Consider the following 15,076-nt stretch of genomic DNA (forward strand, 5'->3'; position numbering starts at 1 on the left):
GCATGCATTCGAGAGCTACTTTATTCACAGTATGACAAATAATACTTTATTTATATATAATTTTCATTAACTCATCTATAGGTTTGATCAACCCTTCAAATCCGTCCATGTATGACACCGTAAGTTTGGTCTACCATTCAAATCTGTGAGACTAGGTCCAGTGGCAAAAATAAAAAATTAGATAACATATATGAACATATTTACCAAAATAGACAATGTATAATCGTATTTATTAATTTAGCATCCGTATTCGACATACGGTGTACCGAAAATGAATTTTTAGTACACTGTGTACCGAAAGAATATTTTTCGGCATGCAGTGTGCCAAATATAGTTCATTTTCAGCACACGGTGTGTTTAATACGGGTAACAGTACCGTATTCAGCACACCGTGTGCCGAAAATGGCTTTTTTGGTATACAGTATACTGAATTTATTTTCGGTACACCGTATGCCGAATACGGATGTTAAATTAATAAATACAACTACATATTATCTGTTTTGACAACACTCAGATATGTTGTCTAATTTTAGATTTTTACTTAGGTCCAGTAGTATTATTTTTTGCCGTGAAGGGCTGCCATATTGTGCATTAGGAGTTTCGATCATGTTCTGCCCTCTTGATCTGCTTCGCATTTGTGCCATTTGTCAGTACTGCTAATTGGGACAATATACGAACGTGGCATCAATACACGGTGAATGTCGTGTATCGATGCCGCGCATAGTTTCCGCTGTTTGTTACATACCTGTTACTGTAATACTGTTTTTGACTTTGGAGCATGGGTGAAGACGCAACAGGGCGAGCAGCAAAACAGGCGAGTCCTCGTATTTACCTGATGCCTGGCTAAGTAGCGTGCCGAGCTTCTTCTTGGACGCACTTAGCGCAGGTTGTGATCATAAATCGTATCTCAAAGTGGTCTAGAGCTCTTCAGTATTGCCTTCATGGGGGGGAAAGGAAAAGGACTACAACAAAGATTAAAGCATTTGAGTAATTCATATCTCATGCAAATTAAAGTCGACATCCAGCAGAAACTTTTGCACCACAAAATTAGAATTTCAAACTCAAAACCATGTACACCAGTAGCTCTAGAATTCGCAACATCCAACGATGCTCATGTAGTTCAATTTCAATATTTTGGTTTCGCAAACACTGGCTTCCGATCAGTTGCATGGTCATCTACTACATTACTACTGACTAGTTGACACCCCCCCCACCCACCCAAACAAATGGAAAAAAAGGAACTATGTATGCAGAAAGATATCTAGATCACAAGATATCCTTATTTTTGTTCTCATAATTTCGGAGATAATTTTTATCCCTGAGTTATACACACGGCTCCCAGAAGTTTTTTTTCCTTCTTCTTAGGTTCCTTAAATAGCTAAAGTAGTTCAACTCAATAGACCTAACACTTAAGGATCAGTAGTAGAATTTGACACACGGACGGTACCAATTTTGACCAACCAAATGGATTGAACAGCTATAATATGAAATGATGCAAGTGATGTGTTAACTATGTTTCAGTTTACGGCGCTTGTCTTGGGAGATCTCAGGTCCATCACTTGAAGCTGCTTGGGAATCAGAGTCGGTTTCTGCAAATTTCTGTTTGACACCTAAATGGGTCGAATTTTCTCCTAGTTCTGCAGTCTCAGGGTCGTCTCCTGTTCTGTTTTGGTTCACGGCTGCATCACTACCCTTATTTGCAGGGTGGCTCAGATCAGATGATGGGTTTGCTGTATCTCCTGACGATGAATCCTGCACCTTCTCCTTGCTGGATTTACACTGCTTTTCAAACATCATCTGCAGATACTTACCTTGTTCTTCAATCCGCAACTGCAATTTTCTCTGTATCTGCAATAGAAATATAAAATGGAGTTCAGATTAAGTGAATTTCATTTGCATTGACATCGGACATGCACTGCATCATGTTATGATCAAAGCAATTATGGGGCCCTTTTGTTTGTAGAATGCCACATTCCTGCGGTCACAGTTGCAATGCCCACAGATAAGTATGCAACCAAGGGCACATGTCAGTGTTGCATTTGTTTGTCCAAGAGCGTACAAAGTGTGGCATACCACTCTTTTTCTAGGGAAATATTTGGCCTAAAACCAAACAACAATAAATTCAGAACTAATACCTCAAGCTGTTCATGAAGACGCTTCTGAACTTCCATCTGAAGGCGCAGCGCTTCAGTAAGATCCATGCCCCTATATAAGAAACCCGAAATCATGCAGGAGTGTTAATCATGAAGTGACTGACAAAGAAAGATGATGCCCTTTCTCATATAGTGAAGCCTCAAAACTAGAATTTATGATTCACTAGAAGTGAACACATAATGTACTCAATATGCATCATGGTAATTCCAACACCAGAAGAGGTAGGATTTGACAGATGCATCTACATTTAGAGAATGATCTACACTTGAGCACAAATAACCATAGGGTTTTCTTGAGAGTGTTAGGTATCAGAGCATAATTGTAAAAGCATTTCCTTTAGCTGCAAGGTTTCCAGAACAGATTTGAAACAGCTTGTAGGCAATTCATAGTGCTCACAGTTCTCTACTGCATGGAACAATATGCAAGTCAAAGGATGCAAATGTCTCGACTTGGAACACTCAGAAAATGGATCAATTCTAGTGCGAGTAACACTTGCTTGCCCAGACACTTTAATACCATTATGAACAAAAAGCAAAGCATATTCCTCAAACAACCATTGTCCAATTATACCTACGGAAATTGTCCAGTAACCAGCAATTCAAACAAAGTCATTAGTAAAGATGATACTTTTTTATACTCTGCTATCTGTTTGAAAAATGTACATGGAACAATCTCTTGTATTCCATATTTAAGCGTTTGCCTACTTTGCAGCAATCCTTTAATATTTCACAGTAAAAACATGCCTATAAGTGAATCTCAAACATATATCAACACCTTTTTCTCAAGACAACTATGACTGTTTGTCACTACAAACTGTCACCCCAATTGCGACTAAACTCCTGATCTTAGCTTTGATGCATGTCGAATCAAACAGTAACATGATACCAGTTACCACCAAAAGAGATGAATAGTGCACCATAGAATGGAACTAGAGATATAGTGGAATATAATTATTCACTCACGTTTTCAGGTCCAGGGACAGCTCTTCAGTACTTGTCCTTTTTTCCGATGTACCTGATAATGAATTGTAAAAATGTTAGATTAATGCTAACATTTCACACTAATTATAATATAGCTACATGCATACATGCTATTTGCAATAGAGTTCCTCACGACATGGCTATTGCACCAAAAAAGATGAAAGTTTCTATATGAACAACCCCTAGCCATTGCCGTGCAAAATGTACTCAACAATGTAAAGAAGATATATAATGCAACTGAGAAGAGTCCAATCGAGAAAAACCTTCAGACAGGTCTGGCTTATAGCGAGCTGTGCGGTACTTCTGCAACACAAACCAGTTTAAATAAGAAAATGAAAATGTTTCCTTTGGGCAAGGATACTACATAGAAAGCTAAACAGCAGACCTGCAGATGGCTCTTGACATGATATATTGTCAAACCATCAACTTTCATAAGCTTCAGCACACCCTTAGGAGTAGCTTCTGAAAAGGTATGAGACAAAAAAAAATCCAGGCATTAGATGATGCCATATAGGATTAAATAATTTGAGGGAAATTGACAACACAGCAGACATACTTTCGCTACCGCCAAGCTTATTTACAGCATCTACAAAACATTCATGAAGTTCTGGGGTCCACCTCATCCGTTGTTTAGCTGCAGAGGCATTGCTGTTATTGGGAGGACTAGCAACAGGACAAATCTCCCCACTATGAGATGAAGCTGACTGGTTCACAGCAAGTTGTGATGCAGATGAGTTGGAAGGTTGGATTATGGCCTATAACAGAAGGGAGCAATAATCATGAAAAAAACATAAGTCATTAGAACGAGTTTCACTTAGAATTAAGGGGCTGCAACCATCTTAAAATTAATTGGATCTTCAACGTCAATTTTGTGCCCACGAGAAGATACAGGCGACAACACTTAGAATTTCCAGCGGCAACCATTTAGCATTAAGAGCATGAACAGTCCTTACAAGATTATAACATGGTAGCTCAAGTAGTCAATCTAACAACATGTATAACACTATTCAAACCAAGATACAGGGAATCATTGCTATTCTCACCCCTCACTTCAACAAGACATATGATATGCATGTTTTAATATAAACTGAAGAGCTAGGGCTAGTTACTTGCACAACCTTATGCGTTCTAATAGGAAAATGGTAAGGAAAAAAACTGAACTCCCAATATGAAGAAATGTATGTCACAGCAGCATGTACAAAGCAAAAACTTCTCCAACTTCAATCATTAAAATACATAAAATATTCACACTAACATGCCGGATTACCAGTAGATTTGCTGTCAAAAGGACTTTTATAGTTTTATAAGATTTTGCTAATATGTTATAGTAAACGGAAGGAGTGTTTCTAAACTACCAGCAAAGAAGATGACCTACAAGTTTGCTCATTATGGTATTGCAATATCGTACCTTTGACTGGGCATCAGTAGCTGTTGCATCTAGAATATCTTTCCAATCATCATTCATTATTTCTGCCCACCATTCATTTTGTTTCACAACCTCATCAGATGTCATAGCAGAACTGCCACTCTGGATCTGATTATCAGGAGCAGCAAAATTTTCTGTGTAACCAGGTAAAACATCCATAGAAGATGGGAACCAGGCTGCTTCAGTGTGTGCTCCTGGGGTATTATTAGATAGAGACTGAAATACTTCAACACTGGATGACTGGGAAATAAAGGGAGCAACCATAGACTGCCTCTCGTGGTTAGGCACGGAATCAAGTGGACTAGCAGAGTAGCCCGAATATGATGATCCGATAACACCAGATCTTGGGGGCAAAGTAGCAGGCTGAGGTGCACCATGACACAAGGGTATAGGATCATCTGGCAGTTGCCTCAACATTGGAATACGCTGGGGGTTATGTGGCCTCGGGAAGCTCTCTTTCAAAGAATTTGGCAGAATAGGCAAAGAGGATGACATTGCTCCCAAAACTCTGCTGTTTTGAGATTGCATCAGATTAAACTTCCTCATTTAGAACAGTGCACAAGCTTCGTTTCTTTCCCATAAATTGCTTTTGGTACCTTTCTACAGGATCAGCTCACTAAAAGCATTATTCCATTACTCTGCAGATTGTTAAGAAAGAGAAAAATTAAATAAGGTAACAGAGTGAGAGGTCATATGAAAATAATGCGACTGCAACAAACATAGCTAGCAGTAAAATAATATATCAAGCATACGTTATGCACACTGGAACCAACCATCAGTAGGCAGCAATCTAACTAATGTCATGTGGATAAAAAAAATCAGAAAACTAGAAATGATGCATTCATGAAATTAGTTAGCAACAGTCATTCAGATGCAAACTTTTGTACACGGTTAGACAGCAACATAACAATAGATCGCGCCTTCACCTCCCGTTCTCAGCTTCTTTTTTCCAAAAAAAAAACACTCTGATTGTAGAATGGTAGATATTATACCATAAAATGGATGAGAAAGGAATTAAGAAAACCATGGCATTGGTCATAGGCAAGGCATAATTTGATCAGTTCCGATTGAACCACATTTCAATTATGCAACAGGAAGCACCAAAGATTTTTGCCAGTTCCAAGGTGTCATTCAGTTAATACTTTCTTTAAAGCTAGAAAATACCATTTCTCCACATGGCACACCCACGTGCACAATCCTACAGGGCACATGATGCCATAATGATGCCCTGATGCAGTGGCACTGACCCCAACCCTCCGTCCACTTTTATAAAGCGTATTTTGATTTGAAAAGGTCAAACTTCGCAAATTTTGACTGACAATTAGTCAAATTATATGCATGTTTAGTGTACAAAAGTTGTATCAGATTCGTATTTCAAATTGCTTTTAATATGATGTTAATTTTATCAATTGACCGTATATTGTAAGAGAAATTAAATGTCAAAATCTACTTTTGAAGACTTTCATACCAAAATATGCCTTATAAAAATGGATGGAGGGAGTACCAAAGAAGGCAGTAACGTAACTTTTCTTATCCTCGTAATACCTAGCTTTTTACTTAGTGTTTATACTTTATATACAATCAATTTGAGACCATTTTCGAACAAGGAAAGCCATCTCAATACGCATGAAGTAGTAACTCACAGGACAAGCACAGCTTGAGCCCTGGACGATCCTCAACGCTGGACTGAGAAAACCCCCAAGGGGCAGTCTTATGTACATGAATAGCTGCTCGCGCGCACTGTTCACGCGCGCGAACAGTAACCCCCTCTCTGTAGATCAGATTGGTTAGAGATAAAATTAGTAAGATTGGTTCTCCTATGTCTTCCCTATAGTCTAGTATATCCTCCCTAGCAACCGAAGCCGTTCTGCTATTCTCCCGGCCGTGTTTATACTAACAGGCAGGCAACTGTTATAGGAGGGACGGACATGGCAGATAATTGCAGCTATCACAGACCCTAAATATTTATCCTGTAGCGCCTCTCCTTGATCCTACCCCACCAAATCTCCCATCGTTTTCTGTACCACCATCACAATCCACAAGCACGTGCGCTACAACTGCTCCCCACCAAACTCGCACAGTAGCACGAGACTAAGCCCCGCATCCCCGAAACATGTCGCGATCAAAAACCCTAAGTAACCCCCGCTCTTGCGCGCGCGGCGCGCCTCCGCTCCTGTTCCATCTGGCTGGCCGAGTCCGATCGCGATCGCGCCGGCGAAACCGATCGCCCCGGTAACGAACTTGGCGGCGTCGGGCGATCAACACGGCGCGGATTGGACTGGTATGCGCTGGATTGGACGGGGAGAGACGAGGAGGATTGGGGAGAAGGCGCGTTCGTACCTGGGCGGGGAGATCGCTGCCGCGGCGCGATCGGCGCAACGCTAGGGCTGGCTGACTTTTCACGGGGAGGAAAGGGGAGGAGGGGGAAAATCGGCGATCGCCTTTTGCTGTCGCGGTGGGGAGGAGAGAGAGAGAAGCTGCGGGGATGGAGAGAGAGAGGAGGGAGGGGAGGGGAGAACCTGGTGCGTTCGGAAAGAGGAGGACGACGCCCACCAGTTGTTCGGGGAGGCACACCCAGCCCCATGGTGGGGTGGAGATCTTTTGCGGATGGAACCCTGTGGTGCGAGCTTGGACGGCTGGGATGGCACGTGAAAATGATGGTTACGCATTCGGCCAAATGCAGCTACAGAATCCGCCACCAAGTACTGAGATATCTAATCCCTGTGTTATAAAAAAGATACTTAACGGAAATCCCTGTGCTAAGTAAAAGTTGAACAATTGCGTTTCAAAATTCATTTCACTTCTTTTGAGGTTAATATAGTTCATTTCGAAAAAAATCGTTGATATTTGGCAAACTAATCCCACACGTTGTGTCCTGCGTAGGCCTTCTGAACGTACATTATGTGTGCCAGAAACACTTTTTCATTTACTGATGAAGTACGACATCACTGAGTTTTTTCTCATACGCAAGATAACTATCCTATTGAACCACACGATGTCCGTGATACATAGGCAGCACAAAAGCGTCGAACAAAGACATCAGAACTCACAGGATATGGATAGACGGGAGAACCAGTTTGTTCAAGTTCACAACGTCAGCAAGCCGAAACTCCGTTGGCCTCGTTGAGCTGAAGGTCCATGACTGTTATGGAAATATGGTTCGATCTTCTGAAACGTGTGAAGATATGTCCATTTATGAAATTTTGATTTTGACGATCGAAAAGGCTTCAATAAGAAGAGATCGAAAATCCTTGTAATTACTACTCTTGTTATCAATCGTGTCGATCACAGTTGATCTCACTAAGAAGATTTTCCCTAACTCACTAAGAAGATTTTCCCTATAAATAAATCGAGAATACGGGTAAAAAAATAGAAGAGCAATCCAAAATTTTATTGCACATTTCGATGAAGTTCACAAAGTGGGGTTTTTCAAACTGAATAAACAGTGAAACTATAATTTAGCATAATAATCTAAAAAACTCTGAGTCTAAACTATAAAGGCTACTGAATATATACAGAAAGATATGCGGAGATTGACCTAGAGTTGTGTAGCTGTGGGTAGGAACGCACACAACCTGGACTTAGACCCTAACATGCTTACAAGGTCCGAAATGACTCAAACTGGTGATATAGCACCTTATTTTATCGATTTTTCTTGATTTCTAAGGAATATAGAGATGGTCGTTAGCTTTCCAACAAGTACGAGAACATCTCAATTGGACTCCGTATGTGGAAGTTATGTCTATTTTATTGATGTGATGTCCTCATCTCCAAACCAAATTTAGAGTCCGACTTGAGAACCGAACGTCCCTTATATTATGTGCATGATTGAGAAAGAGGCCAAGTTGATATTTCATAAGAAAATGAGGCACATAGGCTTACAGATTCACCTCATCAAGAAAAAAAGAGACTGGAGTAAGGGCTCAACCTCTAGGAAGAAGGGAGAGTCCACATTGGGACAATCCACCTTAGTCAGGCTAATCCTCATATATTTGGAATGTTCTCAAAACCATCTTTTGTATGTGTAAGAATACATCTAGGCGTGTTCAAAAGGAAAGGGCTGCGAGGAAGAATCTTACATCTCGTGTGAAGGAGATCCATAGGCACCTGAACATCCAACCTTCGTGTTCTCTAGATGGTTCCGAGGTAGAATCAAGTGAGGAAAATGAAATTGAAGACCCCTTCCAACAAGAAATCCAAGAAGATGAAGAAGTAGTAGAAGACGAAGAAAGAGAGGAGGAGAGCGAAAGAGGGAGGGAAAAGCTTAGTTGACGTGTTTTGTTTTAGTCACCCATTTAATTTTATTTCAGTTTGTGTGAGAACCTAATCATGTTAGAATCTTGTAAGTTTAATCTTGTGTTGGTGTGTGCTATCTTAAATATGAACTATATGTACGAATGCTTAATGTGCTTATGCTTATTGATTGTTCTATCTATGCCATGCCATGTCATGTTAGTGAAAAGACATTGATGTCGCCTAAAGGGGAGTGAATAAGCGTTCCTACAAAATTAAAATTTTGTAGTGGATTATATGGAATCCGAAACTTCTGGGTTTAATTTGGAACTTCCAGATTCAGAGCAGAACCTAAACATGTTGGGTTCAACTAGTGCTCTAACACCCTAAACGAAGTGTGATGGATTGGAATCCTAGGGTGATAAGCATGCATAACAATTATAAACAAGGTATGCAAGAGGATTCAAGAATTGATATCACAAATGTAGATACAAGCATGCAATTCAATCCAACACAAGATATTCAAAAGGAGATAGAATGAATTGCAAGCAAGTATATAGCAAATAGGCACAAAAATAAAGGAGACAAGAAGACACTTGATTTGTTACCGAAGTTCGAACACCTCCATTTGAGGTTCATACGTCTCTGTTGAGGGGCTAGATCATATTTGAGTCGGGTCTCTTTTAACCTTTTTCCTCACCAAGCTCGGTCACATATGAGCTTGGGCTTCCACTCTTAATTTTTTTTCCTTGCAGAAGCGAAATTCAAGCCTTCACAAATTTCTCACGGCACACCACGACCTTGGGTGCTTGCCAGCGACACCTAGCCACCTCGGAGCTTCTAGCTCCAAGAGTAACAAACTTCTGAATTCGCACACGATCAATGCCAAGTGCTCAAACACACACAGCATATATGGCAATCTGTGGGCTACCAAAGCACCACACCCTTTCACACCTCTATCTCTCTACTAGGGATGGCAATCCTACCTGCGGGTTCAGGTACCAACGGGTACCATGCCCGACAGGCACGGGCATGGGTCTGAGATTTCGCCCACGGGCACAGCGGGTCAGGTACCCGTGAAGTCGCGGGTCGAGTACGGGTATTACATTGCGCCCATGGGTACCCACAGGTATACCCATTAGCACAACCAACGCCCCAGCCCATATACTTCTAGGTCTATCCTAGCCTAAGTCTCTACTCTCTCTAACCAGTAACCATAGCCTCGGTCACTCGCCCGCTCCCCAATTCCCCATTCCCTAAGATGTAGCCGCACGCACAGCGCCACAACCGGCCCCCGCCTCCCCAGGTGCCTCCCCTAGCTGGCCGTAGCTCCCTACCGTGCGTCTGTGCGCTGTCCCCGGGCGCCACCCTCGGCCAGTCGCTAGCCGCCGCCCTCATCTCACTGATAGGTCCGGGCGCCGCCTCCACCCGGCTGCCATCCATAGCTAGCCGCTATCCCCGCCTCCCTAGGCGTCACCCCAGACGACCGCCACTCCCTGCCGTTGTCCTCGCCTCCTCAATCGTCGCCCGAGCCGGCTGCCACTCCCTACGGTTGTACCCGCCTCCCCGGGCACAGCCCCAACAGGCCGCCACTCCTTGCCACTGTCCCCACCTCCCCGATCGTCGTCGCCCAAATCCGTCGTACTGGTGCCTGATCCACCCAGCCCAAGGCCGAAGGAGCAAGGAAGAAGGCCAAGCGACGTCTCCGTGATCTTCCTCGGTCGGATCCCATTAGTTTCCTCACGGATTTTGCGCACCACCACCTTCTTCCCCAAGTCTGGTGACCATCTTCCGCCCCTCACCGTCGACACGCTGCCACTGCATGCCTTCCGACCCTTTTAGCGCAGGTGAGCTCAAGTTGACCTCGTGCATGCTTTTCTTTTTTGATTGAAATGGATATGTTGCTTATGTGTGAATCGTCACCTCGTTGATCATGTTCCTTCAATGTGCGCGAGTTGCTTATGCCCAAGTGATTTTTAAAACTTAAGTATTGTTCATGTTTGAATTTTAACATATGCATACAAGTTACTCTTATCATAAGTTTCAGGAATATTTGTTGCAACAAATGAAATGTTTCAAGTAACAAATGACAACAGATTGACACATACATTTTAGCTATTTACTTCAGTATCATGTTGTGATTATATCTACACTTGCTTATGTTTATAGGTTGTAAGAGGTTGGAAAATATAGTGACTAATTGTTATTTTTGTTATCAGAAAGTCTGGTTGTGACTATCTCTTCAGTAGTCTTCTCAGTGAGATAGTGACTAAGATGTCTACTTTGAGTTCAAGCTCGTCACAAGCTGCGGGTGCTGCTACTTCACAAGAAGCACTATCCTGCCCTCAATCCAAGGTCCTAATGCCGCAGCCTCAAGTCAAGGTACCGATGATGTTTTGATTGATGATAGTGTTGATGTTGGGCATAAAAGGAAGCTTAAATCTGCTGTATGGGATGAGTTTGGACGGGTAAAAGTAAGGGATGAATGGAAAGCTAAATGCATGTGGTGTAGTAAAATGATGTCAGCTAGTACAAGAAATGGCATCACACATTGCGTACCCATCTTAAAACTTGTGGGTCTCGTCAGGCAAGAAAAGGCCTACAACAATCTACTCTAAAATTATCTTCAAATAAAGATGGTACAGTTAGTGTTGAGAAATATGTATTTGATCAAGATCTTTGTAGGAAAGAACTTTCACTAATTATATGTATCCATGAGTATCCATTGTCTATGGTTGATCATGTTGGCTTCCGCAAATTTTGTGCTACAATGCAACCATTGTTTAAAGTAGTGTCAAGAAATACAATTAGGAAAGATATTTTGGATATGTATGAAGTCCAAAAGGTCTCCATGGTCAAGTATTTCCGACAAAGTGAATCTTATATTGCTGTGACTACGGATATGTGGACAGCAAATCACCAGAAGAAAGGGTACATGGTAATAACAGTGCATTTCCTTGATGATGATTGGAAGTTGAAAACTTTTCTTCTTAGGTAATACTGAAGATTCTTATGCATAGCTTGTCTTTGTTTCTTTTGGTCATTTTTAGTATCATGTAATGCTTTTGTTTCTTTTGGTCATTTTTAGTATCATCTAATGCCTTTGTTTCTTTTGGTCATTCTTACTTGTAGGTTCCTTTATGTGCCAGCCCCGCATACCGATGAACTTATTAATGATGTTCTTCATGAGGTTATCATGGATTGGCGTATTGAGAGGAAGGTGTCAACTGTGACTCTTGACAACTACTGCACCAATGATACTCTTGTGGTCAACATGCTAGATAAGTTGCCTCTTAACTCACTTCTCTTGGAAGGTTCACTGTTGCATATGTGTTGTGCTGCACACATATTAAATCTGTCATTGTATTTAGTAATGGGGTACCCTGGCTAACAGGGTCCGCAGGGGACCTAACAACTAGAGGAGCATACTCCCCGAGGTCTGGTGGATCGTACGACCATGGTGCAACCACAGCGATGGATCTAACTCCTGCACGACCAGTCTCCCTATACCATCGCTTACACCCACTACCAACCCCACTGGTCACAGAGCTAGATTTGACGCAACTTATCTAGAGCGCAGTTGCTAATATCCACTCAAGTGTTTCTTTCCCCAGGTGCCAGCACCAGAGGACGAAGTCATGGATGACGCAGTTGGGCATTGTCTCATCCCATAGCATTAAATGTTGCGGGGTAGAACTTTGCATGCCGGAACGATGGCGCATGATGGATGTGATATTGTCAGCAGCCCGACCAGGCAAGTGGACGTGGTCAGCGCAGAAGGGCACTGTCCCATCCCGTAGCATTAAATGTTGCAGGGTAGAACTTTGCAGGCTGGCATGGTGGCGCACGACGGATGGGACACCATTAGCAGCCCAACCAGGCAAGTGGATGGGTCAGCGCAAAAGGATCTTGTCCCGTCCCCGTAGCATTACCGTGGGGTGGAACTTTGCAGGCCAGCATAGCGGCGCACGGCAACAAGATGCATGGTGCCCTCAGAGCAAGTGGGCACGTCTGGTCCTCCGTAATGATGGTTTGGATTAGATATTAGGATGAGCAGAGATCTTCCTCCCTACTATATAAAGGGAGGAAGGGTCTGGGAACTAAAAAAGGATCATCTGTAATCAACTGAGATCCTTCATAACACACACAGGACGTAGTGCTATTATCCTCTGGGAAGCATGAACTTGTATAACTATTTGTGTCCCCTAGTTCACCAAACACACACACACACACACCCGTTTCTTGAAACACCGTCCACGCTCCTACTGTCCAGCATACCCCGAAATCACTATCAGGGATTTACCCTCGATATTTGGCTGCTAGGGAGGGGGCGCATTTCTTCGTTTCAGCAAGTTTGAAAAAACTTGACCAGGCCACCCATGGCCGAATCCGCGGCAACTATTGAGTCCAATTCTGAGGAACCAGGCCGCTGCGAGGTGTTCATCATGGGGTACCACCTGGATGAACCTGAAGTGCTCCAGGAATGGGACATCGAGTCGGAGTCCGAGAGCTCCGAGACCCAACATGAGGTCTACATGGCAGACCATATAACGGGAGGCACTAAAGGCTCAAATGCCTCAAACGCCGGTGGCAAAACCCCGGCTTTACGCCCAGAGGGAAACCAGCCTAGCCCCAGATAGGCAAGTGCTTCAAGACAACCCACACATCCCCAGCACCATCCTGAGGAGCCCCTACACAGAGCACAATCCACGACAGTGTCGTCTCCTAGGCCATCGTACCACCTAAATGGTGGGGGCTCCCCACCTCGCGACTTATTGCCGCTCCACTCCCAGCGTCTCAAGTACGAGACCATGGCACCAGTGCAGAACCTACAGACCATGCGGATCCTCCTCAGCCACACACCAGAACCTATTTTGGAGTGCTCGCCTGTGGCACCATGGCTACATGCTCTTGCCCTCCTGGTCGAGACCGCCCAGCGCCAGATCACATCAACATGCACCGCACCTATCGCAAGGGTTGGTGAGGGTCACGGTCACTAGGGGTTACAACAGGGCCCACGGTGGAATGGGTCTCGTGCTCCCTCAACCACGGGGAGTACTCGTGGACCACCTCCATGTAAGGACAGCCAACCCTCCGACCTGCATACTCTCTGCACCAACGTAACCTCCGTGGCGTGATCCAGAGTCAGGTGGCCACTAGAGAGTAGGAGGACAGGGTTCGACATGAGTAGGAAAAGGGCAAGCAGCCCTGTTGCATGCCTTCCCCCTACAGGGAGGCATCAGATGGCTCCACCCCTTCACGGGACCCTGAGACTGCCGTCTCTCTCCCCGGGTGTGCGCCGCCGCCCAACAACGAGTGGCTCCCCATTACGGGACAGGGTGTAACGCCCTATCCGTCATTTTACGTGAAGTGCGCTGGCCAGACAAGTTCCGGCCAGTCCTAGCCGAGAAGTAGGACGGCTCGACCAACCCAGAAGAATTCTTGCAGATCTACACCACCATGGTGCAAGCTGCGAGAGTCCATGGGAAGGTTGTGGCCAACTATTTCCCTACTGCTCTGACCAGTTTCGCTCGGTCTTGGCTGATGAACCTCCCCCCCCCCAATTTGGTTCACTCCTGGGAGGATCTATGAAACCAGTTCGTGGTTAACTTCCAAGAGACCTACGCCTGACCAGGGGTCGAGGATGAACTATATTAGATCCGGCTGCAACAAGGAGATTTGATAAAATGGCATCCCAAATGAACATTAAGTACAACAAAAGAATTGCTCTTGATTGTAAAACTAGATGGAACTCCACTTATCTCATGCTTAGTGTTGCATTGGAGTACCGAGAAGTTTTTTTTCGTCTTGCACAACGTGAAAAGCATTTCACTTCTATGTGTCCAACTAGTAATGATTGGAAGTTTGGTAGAGAGCTTTGTGATAGATTGAAGAAGTTCTTTGATTTAACTGAGCTACTGTTAGACACTAGTTATGTGACAGCTAATCTTTTGTTTTCTAAAGTTTGCGGAATTTATTTGTCTATAAGGAAATGGAGAACTAGTGATGATCCCATGATAGAAGAAATGTCAGGAAAGATGAAACTAAAGTTTGAGAAATATTGGACTGATGTTCATGGATCTTGGTTGTTGCTACTATTTTAGATCCTAGGTACAAACTTTGTCTCTTGAATGCTCTTTTTGAAAGTATTTATGACAAAGAAGTTGCAGTTAAGGAACTTGCAGAAGTTAAAAAGTTGTTGTACAGTTTGGTGGCATAGTATCAAGACTCTATGGAGGGTGTTACCACAACAGATGGTTCTCCTAGTAGTAGTGTTTCTGAG

General features: G+C 43.4%; 1 protein-coding gene across 2 annotated transcripts; it reads right to left on the bottom strand.

Annotated features, from left to right (window-relative positions):
• Positions 1-1,084: 1,084 nt before the first annotated feature.
• On the bottom strand, positions 1,085-7,169 carry LOC133916176 (protein PHOSPHATE STARVATION RESPONSE 1-like). Of its 2 annotated transcripts, none has more exons than XM_062359732.1 (8): positions 7,080-7,169; positions 4,543-5,198; positions 3,691-3,889; positions 3,520-3,596; positions 3,398-3,437; positions 3,117-3,168; positions 2,136-2,205; positions 1,085-1,848 (listed from the first exon to the last, which is right to left on the bottom strand). In XM_062359732.1, the coding sequence occupies exons 2-8, from the start codon at positions 5,104-5,106 to the stop codon at positions 1,507-1,509; spliced, it is 1,344 nt and encodes a 447-aa protein (XP_062215716.1). In that variant the 5' UTR covers positions 5,107-5,198; positions 7,080-7,169; the 3' UTR covers positions 1,085-1,506. The 2 variants fall into 2 exon arrangements, with proteins under 2 accessions (XP_062215716.1, XP_062215715.1); XM_062359731.1 differs by lacking the exon at positions 7,080-7,169 and adding an exon at positions 6,901-7,073.
• Between the last annotated feature and the right edge of the window lie 7,907 nt (positions 7,170-15,076).

This window comes from Phragmites australis, chromosome 4 (assembly GCF_958298935.1).
Source record: "Phragmites australis chromosome 4, lpPhrAust1.1, whole genome shotgun sequence".
Lineage (NCBI taxonomy): Eukaryota > Viridiplantae > Streptophyta > Magnoliopsida > Poales > Poaceae > Phragmites > Phragmites australis.

Bases quoted from the DNA above. Each gene is read 5' to 3' on its own strand.
- LOC133916176 (XM_062359732.1), bottom strand. From the start codon at position 5,106: ATGAGGAAGTTTAATCTGATGCAATCTCAAAACAGCAGAGTTTTGGGA. The intron at 3,890-4,542 runs GTACGATATTGC...CTTCTGTTATAG, and splicing joins CTACTGATGCCCAGTCAAAG to GCCATAATCCAACCTTCCAA. The intron at 3,438-3,519 runs GTCTGCTGTTTA...TTTGTGTTGCAG, and splicing joins ATGTCAAGAGCCATCTGCAG to AAGTACCGCACAGCTCGCTA.